Below are 13,657 nucleotides of genomic sequence, written 5' to 3'. Positions count from 1 at the left end.
GAATATAATGCACCAATAAAAAAATTTTTTTAAATATAATAAAAGCTGGGCGTGGTGGCGCACGCTTGTAATCCCCGTGCTTGGGAGGCAGAGATAGGAGGATAGCACAGGTTTGAAGCCAGCCATGCATGCTGGCTTAGGAGACCCTGTTTCCAAATAAAAATGTAAAAATAGGACTGGGAGTGTAGCCCGGAGGTAGAAGGGCTTCCAGGAACCTCAGTAACACCAAAAAAATAGAATAAAAAATAGGGCTGGTGGTGTTACTTGGAGGTAGAATGCCCTCAGTTCCATCCCCAGTACTGAAGGAAGAAAAAAAACATGAACAACAACAAATGCTGGCAAAGACGTGGAGAAGTTGGAGCTCTAATACACTTTTGGAAGGGTTGCAAATTGGTGCAACCACTTTGAGAAACAATATGGAATATTCTGAAAAGAATGGAAACAAAACCACAAGACCACATCTGGGTATTTACCCCAAAGAATGGAAACCAAACTACCAAACTAATGCAATTGCAGCATATCTATGTTGATAAGTGCATAATTCATAGTTGCCAAACTATGGAACCAGCCAAGAAGTTTATCAGCATATTCATTTTAAAGCTGTGGGTCATATATGCAATAGAATTGTACTAAGCCATAAATAAGAACAAAATTATGTTATTTGTGGAGAAATGAAAGATACTGTAAAACATTATGCTCAGTGAGATTACTCAGCCACAAAAAGTAAGAAATTGGATATTTTTCCTAATATGCAAAAGCTAGGGAGAAAAAGGGTCATAGGAGGAACTCTAAATGAAGGAGAAAATGTAAGTAAGCAAATAAGGAGACCTAACTGAGGGGGAGGAGAGGAGGAAGGGAAATTCCCAGATGTACATGACATTCACAAACATATCAAGGTCAATCACGAGGCAGGTTCTGGTTCGAAAAAAAAAAAAAACGGTTGGACAAGAAAAAACAGCTAAACCAGAAAAACAGGAAAAACCGATTCAACCAGAAAAAAAGGTTTGACTAGTTCAACTGGAAAAACCGGTTCAACCAGAAAAAATGGTTCCACTGGAAAAACAGAAAAAACTGAAACATCTGGAAACACCGGTTCGACCGGTTCAACCAGAAAAACCGATTCAATCAGAAAAAACGGTTTGACCAGTTCAACCTAAGCTCGCTGTCCGCCATTCCTCTCTGGAGCCTGATAGGCTGTAGAGTGCGTTGATCTGGTGCTGTCCGGTGAGGTTGCTGCTGCCATCGGCAGTACAGCACAGCTGCCACATCCTCGGCCGTGAGGCCGATGTATCTCCTCTCTGGCTCTGAGCTCCGTTATGAGTCCCCCTCCTCTCTGGAACCTGGTGCTGCAAGGGAAGATGGCGCCCGCACTGCTCCGCGCCACAGCTCTGGCCACAGCACTGCGTGCTGGTTTCTTTCTGATGTCTCGTTTTTTCCAGCCCTCTTTTTCTCTGTCCCTTGTATTTACATTCTTTGTTTCTCTGTCGATGGTGTTTTCTGGCTATGAAAGGCGCTGGTTTTGTGGTAATAGAGATTGGTTGTTAGCGGGGCTCGCAAGCCCCGCTTTTCTCCGTCGCCATCTTCCCGGAAGTCTCCAAAGGCTGGTTCTTAATCAAAACCAGTCTTGAAGAGCCTACCTACTGATTATCAGTAATCTAAACCTAAGTTATTTAGGTTTCGGTACCTAGAAAATATTTTCCTAAATTTTGGTGTATATCTATTCTTCTGTGTTATCTTACCCTGAATGTTTGAACTCTGCATATGTGATACAGGTCCTGGTATGGATAGTACAACTCAAGAATTAGTTTTAATTTAGATTTTTTAAATTGCAACTGTAGCCGGGCATGGTGGGGCATGCTGTAATGCCAGCATTCGGGAGGCTGAGACAGGAGGATTGATGTTTGCGGACAGTCTCAGTTACTTAGGGAAGCCCTTTGCAACTCAGTGAGACCCTGTTTCCAAATAAAGAATGAAAAATAGGGCTGGGGTATAGCTCAGATACAGAATGCCCCTTCGTTCCATCCCAGAACCACAAAGAAAAAGTAACTGTAGCCCAGCCCCAATTTGTGTGTCTGCTGGTAGTATATTTTTCATGCCTTGGTAGTAACAGCCTAATCTCATGCTGTTGCCTCCAAAAAAAAAAAAAAAAAATCTGGAGTCATAAGGATTAAATTAGTTCAGGTAAAATGATTGCTCATATGCAGTGCTACTTGGAGAAATTCTTTACTGACTTGTATTTGATGTGGAAATTGTATAATTTCATTGATTTGACTACATTTTATCTAAGACATAGAAGCGGTCCTCAGCAAATCTCGTTTGATTTTTTTTTATTTTATCCTGTTGTTGTTGTTGTTATACTCTGGTTCTCAATACCCAGAAAGAAAATAAAATGTTTGAATCTAAACAGGAGGTCGATCAGTTGTCCCTGTGGCACGAGGTCGACCAGTTGTCTCTGTGGCACGAGGTCGACCAGTTGTCCCAGTGACAGGAGGTCGACCCGTTGTCCATTTTGTAGGAGGTCGACCAGTTGTCCTTATTAAAGGAGGTTGACCAGTTGTCCCTGTGGCAGAGAATATTTTTTCTTTTTTTTTCCCTTTGGGTGAAACTATCATACATTTATTTATTTATTTTTCAGAAAAAATCTATCCTAATATAAAATATGGAATCTAGATACCCAAAACAATCTCGAAAAAGAACAAAGATAGAGGATGTACATTTTTGACAAGGTTTCTACGAACATTTGGTGGAGGAAATAATAATTTTTTAACTAAATATTGTTGAAAAATAATAATTACATGAAAAAGCATAAAATTGGACCCTTACCTGCTGAGATTACTCGCTTCTCCTCAGCATCTGTGTGATGGTCTCCCATGCAGTTAATTGGCTGAGCCTCAACGTGAGCAAAAGCCCTGAGAGAAAGTGTTGTCTCTGGCCAAAGTACTCCTCCACTCTCGATTAAATGAGTTCAGGTAAAATGGTTGCTCGTATGCAGTGTTACTTGGAGAAATTCTTTACTAACTTGTATTTGATGTGGAAATTATATAATTTCATTGATTTGACTACATTTTATATAAGACATAGAAGTGGTCCTCAGCAAATCTCATTTGATTTTGTTTATTTTTTCTTGTTGTTATATTCTGATTCTCTATACAATGCTCTAAGTAATACCCAGAAAGAAAATAAAATTTTTGAAATCTAAACAGGAGTTCGACCAGTTGTCCCTTTTGGAGGAGGTTGACTAGTTGTTCCTATTAAAGGAGTTCGATCAGTTATCACTGTCAGGAAGTCAACCAGTTGTCCCTTTTGGAGGAGGTCGACAAGTTGTTCCTATTAACAGAGTTTGATCAGTTGTCCCTATTTTTCTGTTAGAACCGTTTTTTCTGGTTTAACCTGTCAATCCGAATTTTCCAGTCGATCCTGCTTTTCTGGTCGAACCGGTTGAACAGGTATTTCCAGTTGAGTTGGTCAAAAACGGTTTTTCCTGTTGAGCCAGTCAAATCGGTTTTTGTGATTGGACCGGTTTATCCGGTTGAACCAGTAAAACCAGTTTTTCCGGTTGAACTTGTCGCACCTGGGTTTCCAGTCAAACTGGTTTTTCTGGTCAAACCAGTTTTTCCAGGTAAACCGCTTTTTCTGGTTGAGGTATTCGAGCCAATTTTCCGGTCAAAACGCTTTTTCCAGTCAAACCGGTTATTTCAGTTTTTCTGGTACAACCCTTCGAGCCAGGGTTTCCAGTCAAACCAGTTTTCCGGTTTTTCCAGTTGAACCGGCCAAACCGGTTTTCTTGTTGAGCCAGTCAGCTGATTTTCCGATCGAATTGGTTTTTCCGGTTTTTCTGGATGAACCGGTTTTTCTGGTTGAACCGGTTGAACTGGTTTTTCTGATAGAACATGTTTTTCCCATTGAGCAGGTTTTTCTGGTCGAACGGGTTTTTCCTTTAAACTGGTTTTCCGGTTGAACCGGTTTTTCCGTTTTTTTCTGGTTGGACCGGTTTCTCTGATTGAACCAGTTTTTTCGGTCGAACCATTTTTCCAGTCGAACCGTTTTTCCAGTCGAACCGGTTTTTCCAGTTGAACTGGTCGAACCATTTTTTCCAGTTAAGCCGGTTTTTCCCATTTTTCTGGTTGAGCCGGTTTTTCCGGTCAAACCGTTTTTTTCCGGTCAAACCAGACCCTGCCTCTTGATTGGCCTTGATATGTTTATGAATGTCATGTACATCAGGAAATTTCCCTTCCTTCTCCCCTCCCCCTCAGTTAGGTCTCCTTATTTGCTTACTTACGGTTTCTCCTTCATCCAGAGCTCCTCCTATGACCCTTTTTCTCCCTAGCTTCTGCATATTAGGAAAAGCATCCAATTTCTTACTTTCTGTGGCTGACTAATCTCACTGAGCATAATGTTTTCCAGTACCTTTCATTCCCCCACAAATAACATAATTTTGTTCTTATTTATGGCTGAGTACAATTCTATTGTGTATATGTCCCATAGCTTTATAATGCATCTGTTGATAAACTTCTTGGCTGGTTCCATAGTTTGGCAACTATGAATTATGCAGTTATGAACATAGATACGCTGCAATTGCATTAGTTTGGTAGTTTGGTTTCCATTCTTTGGGGTAAATACCCAGATGTGGTCTTGTTGTTTTGTTTCCATTCTTTTCAGAATATTCCATATTGTTTCTCAAAGTGGTTGCACCAATTTGCAACCCTTCCAACAGTGTATTAGAGTTCCAACTTCTCCACGTCTTTGCCAGCATTTGTTGTTGTTCATGTTTTTTTTTTCCTTCAGTACTGGGAATGGAACCCAGTGCATTCTACCTCCAAGTAACACCACCAGTCCTATTTTTTATTCTTTTTTTGGTGGTACTGGGGTTCCTGGAAGCCCTTCTACCTCTGGGCTACACTCCCAGACCTATTTTTACATTTTTATTTGGAAACAGGGTTTCCTAAGCCAGCGTGTGTGGCTGGCTTCGAACTTGCACGATCCTCCTGTCTCTGCCTCCCAAGCACGGGGATTACAAGCGTGTGACCCCACACCTGGCTTTTATTCCTTATTTTGAACCAGGGCCTCACTAAATTGCAGAAGGCCTCATTAAGTAGCTGAAGCTGTCTGCGAACCAAGGTCTTCTTGTCTCAGCCTCCTAAATACTGGGATTACAAGCATGTGCCACCATGCCTGGCTACTTGCCCATTTTTTGATTGGGTTGTTCTCTTTGCACTGTTTCCTGAGTTCTCTGTATATTCTAGATATTAGTCCTTCCTCTATCGGAGGAATAATTGGCAAAAATTGTCTCTCATTCTGTCGGCTCTCTGTTGAGGTTTTGATAGTTTACTTTGTTGTACAGAAGCTCTTCAGTTTCATGCAATACAGCATATGGATCCTTTGAGTTTCTTCTGCCTTTGGGCAAAAATCTTTTCTTTCACCTTTTGACTAGTACTGCCTGGATTCTCCCAAACACTAGACGCTGGAGTACTCTGGTCAGCAGGGAAGTTCAGGCTCCAGGATTCTTTCCTCCCTTTCTCTTCCTCCTCCACCACCAGTGAACCCAGGGCATTCTACCTTTGAGCTGCACATCTAGTCCTTTTAAATTTTCAAACAATCCTTCTGTCTCAGCCTCCCATGGGCTTGGATTGCAGATGTGGGCCTCTACACCTGGCTCTGATGCTTTTAGTCTTGCGATTCCTGACTTTTGAACCTCTTGTCCCACAATATACAGGCACCTAACTTCTGGGTTCTGGCTTCCCGGAGTTTCTAGTTATGGCTTTCCAGTTTCCCTACCCTGTGTCCCCAAAGAGAGGTAATTCCTGAATAAGAAAGGTTCGTCAGGTGTTTGGTGACTGTCAGGTTCGGTGGGAGCCCCTGGGAGCCAATGAAAGAAGCTACTCACCACGGACTGGCCAAGGGGGAAGGAGGGACGACCCCGACTTCCTGGCTCTGCCCCTCATCTTTGATAGGCATGGATTTGCACTAGAAATCCAGTGTGAAACTGGGCATGGCTTGTAATCCCAACATTCGGGAGGCTGAGACTGGAGGATCGCGGTTCACGGACAGCCTCAGCTACTCAGTGAGGTCCTCTGCAACTTTGTGAGATCCTGTTTCAAAATAAAGAACAAAAATAGGGCAGAGGGTGTAGCTCAGAGGTCGAATGCCACTGGGTTCCATCCCAGACCTGAAAAAAAAAATCCAGCATGAAATGCAGGACTTAGAGGCTTGTTTCATGGGCTTTCTTCTTTGATGATATAATTCTAGGGAAATGAGCTGAGACACCCCCAAGCCCTCTTGCATGGGTTACCCCCATTCCTACTTAACTCTTTACTACATTCCTACTTTATCTTTGGGGTTCTTGCTAAATACCAGACCTTAATCTTTATTTTCTCATGGACTACTAAAAGACAACCCACAGGAAAATTAGTATTGTTCTTGTTTTATAAATGAGAATTTTAGCCAGGCATGGTGGCGCATTTTCGTAATCCCAGCATTTGGGAGGCTGAGACAGGAAGATTGCAGCTCATGGACAGCCTCAGCTACTTAGGCCCTTAGCAACTCAGTGAGACCCTGATTCAAGATAAAGAATAAAAAATAGGGTTAGGGGCGTAGCTCAGAGGCAGAATGCTTCTGACCTCTATCCCCAGTACCTCAAAAAAAGGAATTTTTTGGGAGGCTTGAACCTGGGGACTAAGCCACACCCCCATCCCTTTTTTATTTTGAAGCAGGGTTTAACTAAGTTTCTGAGGCATATGTTTATGGAGTACAATGATTATATATATATATATATATATATATATATATATATATAATGATTATATTATTACTATATAATATATAGTTGTATATATTATGTATAATACAATATATAATATATTGGTATAATAAATACAGACAGGTTCCATATATATTATATACTATTTAGTAAATATAGGTATCATACATATGTCAATATGTATTACATATATGTTAATATCTTATAACTATATAATTATAATATATATTATGCAATATATAATAGTATAATATAGATATATATGGAACCTGTTTCAGTATATCTGAGATATTTCTCAGATGGAATATATATATATATATATATATATATATATATATATCCTTAATATATATTGAAATACTTAATATATATGTTAAGGGAACCTGCAGTCCTCCTGTCTTAGCCTCCCAAGCACTGGGATTACCAGAATGCACCACCATGCAGGCTGATTAGGAGAATAGGTTTGGAATGTTAAATTAGAAAGGATACTATTGGTCATGGTTTACATCCAGAATGTTCGCATCCAGAGGCGGGGTTTCAGAAACTGATGGATCGTGAGGGCTCTGGCCCCTCAGTGTCCATCCTTGTGATGATTAACAGTTTGAGTGGACTCCTGGGTTGTAACTGTAGGCAGGTGGTGTGTCAGCCCCTCCATCGCTCTCTCTGCATCCGGACTCCATGATATAAGGGCAGCATCCCTGGGCACTCCCTGCCCCCACTGACACCCTGTGCACCAGCTGCTCTGAAACCAGGAGCCCAGGTCAGTCTTTCTGCCCTAAGCATCATGCATGGTGGATGCTGACTGCAAGTCTGCCTAGCTCAGCTCTCTCAGCTCAGCATCATGACCTGCCTAAAACTATTTGGCGCTCACCAAATACCAGATGAGGCCCTCCATGCCCCAGGTGGCATAGACTATGACAGACCAGAGGGTCACACTGGGCCCACCACCTGTTTGTGCACATTCCCCAAGCTAAGAATGGCTTTTACATGACTTCCAGGAAGATGGCGACTGAGAAAAGCGGGGCTTAAGAGCCCCGCTAACAACCAATCTCCATTACCACAAAATCAGCGCCTTTCATAGCCAGAAAACACCATCACCAGAGAAACAAAAAATTCACCAGGCTCCAGAGAGAAAGCGGACTGAGAACAGAGCTCAGAGCCACAGAGGAGATAACTGGCCTCACGCCCGAGGATGCAGCAGCAGCGCCATACTGCCGGCGGTAGCGGCAAATTCACCAGACGACTACAGCAAGCCGAGGTGAGCCGCTGCGGAACAGCCAGGCGGGATTTCTCGCCGCAGGAAAAATCTAAAGCTCCCAGTGGCTGAGCTCAGCACACGCCGCAGGGATTCAGAGTGGAAATCAAAACCAAGAAGAAATACGCCAGCCCCACGGCCGAGGGCGTGGCAGCGGCGCCATATTGCCACCGGCGGCAGCAGCAGTGAATTCACCGAGTCCAGTACAGCTACATCTGCGTACTCAAGAACAGTGAGTCAAATTGCGGACCACAGAGGAGAAATCCCAGTACTGTACTCCCTGGGACTTGACCCAGTGGGGGAGTGGCAGTGGCAGAGACATCACACCATAGGAGAACGTGCAACCTGGCACCCCCCCCCATAGTTTAAAGCAGCCTCTATCGACTCCCTGGGTCGGAGACTCTGTGATACAACCCAGTAAAGGAGTAGTGGGGTCTGATATACTACAGACTCGAGATCCAGAGCACCTTAAGTGAAGCCATAGTGACCCAGGGAAGAACCCAGAGAAGGCACAAACCTCTGAAATCATGGGAAAGAGGAATAATACTGGAGCAATGAATGCCCACAACCCCACAACATCAGAACCCGATAAAACTGAAAATCAGAGATTTCTAGAAGATCAAATCAGGAAAATAACTGTAGAAATAATAGAGGTGCTTCGAAAAGAACTCAGAGAGAGCCAAAAAGAGATCAAGGATGCAATTAATGAAGTAAAGGCCTCAATTCAAAGCACAAACAACTGATTAGACCACATGGAGAACAGAATCTCGCTCTTAGAACATGATCATTCCAAAAATGAACGTATAGTTTCTAATCTAGGAAAAAATATCCAACAGCAGGAATCTGATATTGAAGAAATATGGGCCTATTTTAAGAGAGCTAACCTAAGAATAATTGGAATAGAGGAGGGAAAAGAAAGTGAAACCAAAGGGATCAACAATCTCTTCAAGGAAGTAATAGCAGAAAATTTTCCAAACATAGAGCAAGTGGTCGATACACAGGTCCAGGAAACTTATAGAACTCCCTTTAGACAGGATCGGAGAAGAGGATCCCCACGCCACATAATTGTCAAAATGACCAATGTGGAAGCCAAGCAGAGAATCTTAAAGGCAACAAAAGTAAAGGGCCAAGTGACATTCAGAGGCAAGCCAATTAGAATCACTCCAGACTTCCCAAACCAAGTCATGAGAGCCAGAAGGGCTTGGAGTAACATATTCCAAACTCTGAAAGAAAACAACTTCCAGCCAAAAATTTCCTACCCAGCAAAACTTTCTATCAAATTAGATGGAGAAATAAGAAGCTTCCATGACAAACAGAAACTGAAGGAATTTATGTCTTCAAAACCAGCGCTAGAGAAAATACTCAAAGAGATTAACTACAAAGAAGAAATAGGTAACACACACCAGAACCAGAGAAACAAGAGTTTCCATCCAACAGTCAACTAAGATTGGTTATCTGTGGAGATTCATTACTTATGTTAGTCTTTTACCTATCTCTAAATTGTATTGTTTGCCTTTATTGTTGTTAATTTTTAGGATTTCTAGTTGGAATATTAATATACCTTCAGATATAGCATTTGGAAATATTTTATCCCATTCTATTGTCTTTGGATATACAATATCCAAAGGGAGTTTGTATACTCTTCTGTTGCCTGTGCCATTGAAATCATATCCAGGAAATCACTGCCAATTTCAGTGTTGTGAGGTTTTATGACCCAGATTTTCTCCTATAAGTTTATAGTCTTAAGATTTATATTTAGGTCTTTTATCTATTTTGAGTTAATACTTGTATATGAGATTAGGTAAGGGTCCAACTTTATTCTTTTCCATGTAATTATTATGTTTCAACAATATTTAGTTAAAATATTATTATTTCCCCCACCAAATGTTCGTGGAAACCTTGTCAAAAATAACTTGACAATATAGGGAAGAATTTAGCTCTAGGCTTTTATTTAACTCCAATGGTTTATATATCTGCCTTTAGAACAGTACTACACTGTTTCAATTATTGTAGCTTTATATGGTTTGAAATCAGAAAATATATATCTTCTAGCTTTGTTCTTTTTCAAGATCGTTTTGGGTACCTAGAGTCCATATTCCATATTAGAATAGATTTTTCTCTGAAAAATAAATATATAAATATATGATAGTTTCACCTAAAAAATAGAAAAATAATATTCTCTGGTAAGAAAGAAAGTAAAAAGAAATATTGAAATGTTATCTTTAAGTCATCAAAAGCTTGGTATCAGACAAATGAAACTGTTATGTGAGATTATCATTTTTAATTTTGGATAAATTGCCATAATACTAGATGTCAACCACTAAGCCAAGCATGGGAGGGAGGGAGGGGGAGAGAATGTGGTGGGGATCGGGTGGGGGCTGACTGGGCGATGTGTGCATGTATGTCTACAAAAGTTTGTATCCCACTATGATGTATGAATACAGTGCACCAATAAAAAAAAGAATTAAAAAATGGCTTTTACATTTTAAATGTGGAAAAATCCAGAGAAGGTTTTTTGTGTCACAGATAATTTATTTGTTGAAAAATAAAAAATACATTCCAATTCCTTTGGATGTTGTTAATACACTTTTGGAGGCCGGTATTGTTCCATACACAACAATCCTGATTCTTTTTTTGTGTGTGTGATACTGGGGTTCCTGGAAGCCCTTCTACCTCTGGGTTATATTCCCAGACCTATTTTATACTTTTTAGTTGGAAACAGGGTCTCTTAAGCCAGCACGGCTGACTTTGAACCTCTGTGATCCTCCTGTCTCCGCCCCCCAAATGCTGGGAATACAAACGTACACCACCAAGCCCAGCAACAATCCCGATTCTGCAGGAACTGGAATCAGTCTGCACTCCACAAATAACTAACTCCATGACCAATACCACGGACTTCTTAAAACACACAACTCAAAGGCTTTTTTTGTTTTTTTTTTTCCTCTTTCTGGATGGTTCCAAGAATGGCAGTGCAGATTTTCCATAGGAAAAAGGATGTAGCTCAGAGAATCTTTCTAATTAACCTGAAATCATAATTATTTAGAAGTGATACATAAGACTGTAGAAAGACAGTTTACAAATTCCATTTGTAGGCTGGGTGTGGTGGCACATGCTTGTATTCCCAGCATTTGGGAGGCTGAGACAGGAGGATTGCTGTTTGAGGACAGCCTCAGCTACTAGTGAGGCCCTGTGCAACTCAGTGAGACCCTGTTTCAAAATAAAGATTAAAAAATAGGGCTGGGGGCGGGGGGTGTTGCTTGGAGGTTGAATGCCCCTGGGTTCCATCTGTCACAGACTAAACTCAGTCGGGTCGTAATTGTCCGCTCCCGGTCAAATCCTCAGAAAGATGGGGCAAAAGGCAGGTGGAGTTCTGCAGAATCTTATCTGCAGCGGTTCTTTCCCCTCTATGAATTCCTTAAGTTTTTAGGAACGACGCTTTGGAAAAGAACCTGAGATGGACAAAGGCTTCTTGAGCCAATGACACTTTATTACAAAAACCCCAAGAAATTTATACCCTTCACCAGTAAAGTTAATAATAATAGAAAAAGGGGGGTGGGTGTCCTTCAGCTGGCTGTTGACCTTCGAGAAATTCCTGATCCTCTCCAAGGTCTTGCAGATAAGCAGTTCCAGGTGGCACCCTCCCAGAATAAACAGGCATAGTCAAGGCTTGGGTGCTTCTCGGGGAATCTTCTTTAACTTTTCCTGGAACTTTCCATCTTTTGGGCTCAGTTCATATAGCAAGTGTGGGGAGATGTGGTGATTCAGGTGGAAGTGATGGAGTTTCTTCAGGTGTTGGCATCTTATCTTCTAAGTCTGAAAGCTTAAGCATACTCACAACACAGTTTGGCAGACAAAATACCACAAACAACACCACAAGTTTCTTAGTTCTAATTGTCAGATGTATTTCCTTAACTGCTGAGCACTCTTCTTTAGACAACAAGCCTATTAAAAGCCTACTCGTCTTTAATAATCCACTTCCCTGTCACAAACTCTCTGCAGCCTGCTTCTAACTTTCTAATTCCTTTCTTTCCCAGTTGGGACTTTCTTATGATAAGCTCTTCTTCATGCAAAAATGCTTTTCCTACTCTTACGGTATTTCCTTTCCTTCATACATATATATTTAGAACGTCTGTCCTTTATTTTGTCATAATTATTTCTAACCATGCAGCCAGTTTTCCTATCTCCAGGAATGCTCACACTGAGGTAAAAGTCAACAATCTTTTTCCTTGGGTCTATTGTATTTGGGCAGCTAAGTTGTTTATCAACTAAATTGCTTTAAGGCCACACACAAGGTCTTCTCTGTCTCTAGGCAGGATTTCAAGGGTAGGAATGAGGGTCGGAGGCCATTTGTGATTGCTGCAGCTGGAATGCTTATCACAGCGTCTGAGTTCTGGCCAGTTTTTCATTATTATTGAGCAGAGCCAAGGACGTTTAGACAAATTATTAGAGAATTTATTCATAGTCCTGTTCTCACATCACTGGAGCAATTCGTGTAGAGAGTTAAAAGGAATCATTACCAAGAAAATAATAGTCATGAAGGGTATCTAAAAGTGGGGGGTACTTTGGCCAGAGACGACACCTCCTTCTCGGGGCTTGTTGCCGATTAACTATGTGGAGTGGGGTCTCAACACATAGATGCCGAGGCAGCAGGCAGTCTCGGCATCCATCCTTAGTAGTGCAAAAAAAATTCATTTGTGTATGTGTCTGGCCCTGGGCATGAACTCAGGGGCATGCTACCTCTGAGCTGCTCTCACAGCCCTGTTTTTTATTCTTTATTTTGAAACAGGGTCTCACTGAGTTGTACAGGTCCTCGCTAAGACTAATTTTTAAGTATTCTTTTTAAAACTGAGTAGTATATACATATACATTGTCTTAAGGATACACATTTTCTTAAAGATCCCTTAAAGTATATATATTCATTGTACCCCATAAATGTATGATAATCATTTGTCAGTTAAAAATAAAATCCAGGGAGCACAAGGGGAGCTAAGATGCACCAGTGGTCATCTCCCTACAGGCACAAGTTGGACAGCTGCGATAAAATAATAAATTTTATTGTGTGTATTTGAGGTTGTGACATGGTGTTATGGGATAGCTGTAGATAATAAAATCATCACTACAGTGAAGCAAATTAGCTCATCCATTATCTCAGCTATTTTTTTACATGAGAAACTAAAATCTACTTCTCTAACTTATTCCTTATTTCCTTTACCAAAAAGGAACTTGTAAAGCCATGTGTTGCTATGCACCCTTGTAATCCCCATGCTTGAGAGGCTGAGACAGGAGGATCGCACATATTCGAAGCCAGCTTCAGATGGTTTAAGAGACCCTGTTTCCAAATAAAAATATAAAATAGGTCTGGGAGTGTAGCCTGGAGGTAGAAGGCCCCTGGGTTTCATCCCCAGTACCACCAAAAAAATTTTTTTTTCTTGAATTTTTCCTTGCCAGATGGATTTTCCAGCATGTGACCAACATGCCATATCAGATTTTATTTTTCTAGAGTCTGATCTTTCTCAAAAGTCCCTCAAAAGTCTCTCTATCTTCTCTCAAGTTACAAAGATAAGAGCAAGAAAATGTGTTACAAATATATATATATATATTTTTTTTTTTTTGCAGGGTCTAGGGATGGAACCCAGGGGCATTCG

At 41.1% G+C, this 13,657-nt stretch overlaps 1 protein-coding gene across 1 annotated transcript in view; it reads right to left on the bottom strand.

Moving 5' to 3' along the window:
- Window positions 1-3,796: 3,796 nt before the first annotated feature.
- The window catches only part of LOC308276572 (adhesion G protein-coupled receptor E2-like), a gene marked incomplete at both ends in the record, with an annotated part of 31,884 nt that continues 22,023 nt past the window's right edge, over window positions 3,797-13,657 (bottom strand). Inside the window, 2 exons of the mRNA XM_080715398.1 lie at window positions 3,797-3,935; window positions 4,059-4,120. Of these exons, the coding sequence (XP_080571524.1) occupies window positions 3,797-3,935; window positions 4,059-4,120 (201 nt within the window). The remainder of the gene's footprint in view (window positions 3,936-4,058; window positions 4,121-13,657) is intronic.

This window comes from Muscardinus avellanarius, assembly GCF_963383645.1.
Source record: "Muscardinus avellanarius genome assembly, chromosome: 18".
Classification (NCBI taxonomy): domain Eukaryota; kingdom Metazoa; phylum Chordata; class Mammalia; order Rodentia; family Gliridae; genus Muscardinus; species Muscardinus avellanarius.
This window is presented reverse-complemented; position numbering and strand designations above follow the sequence as displayed.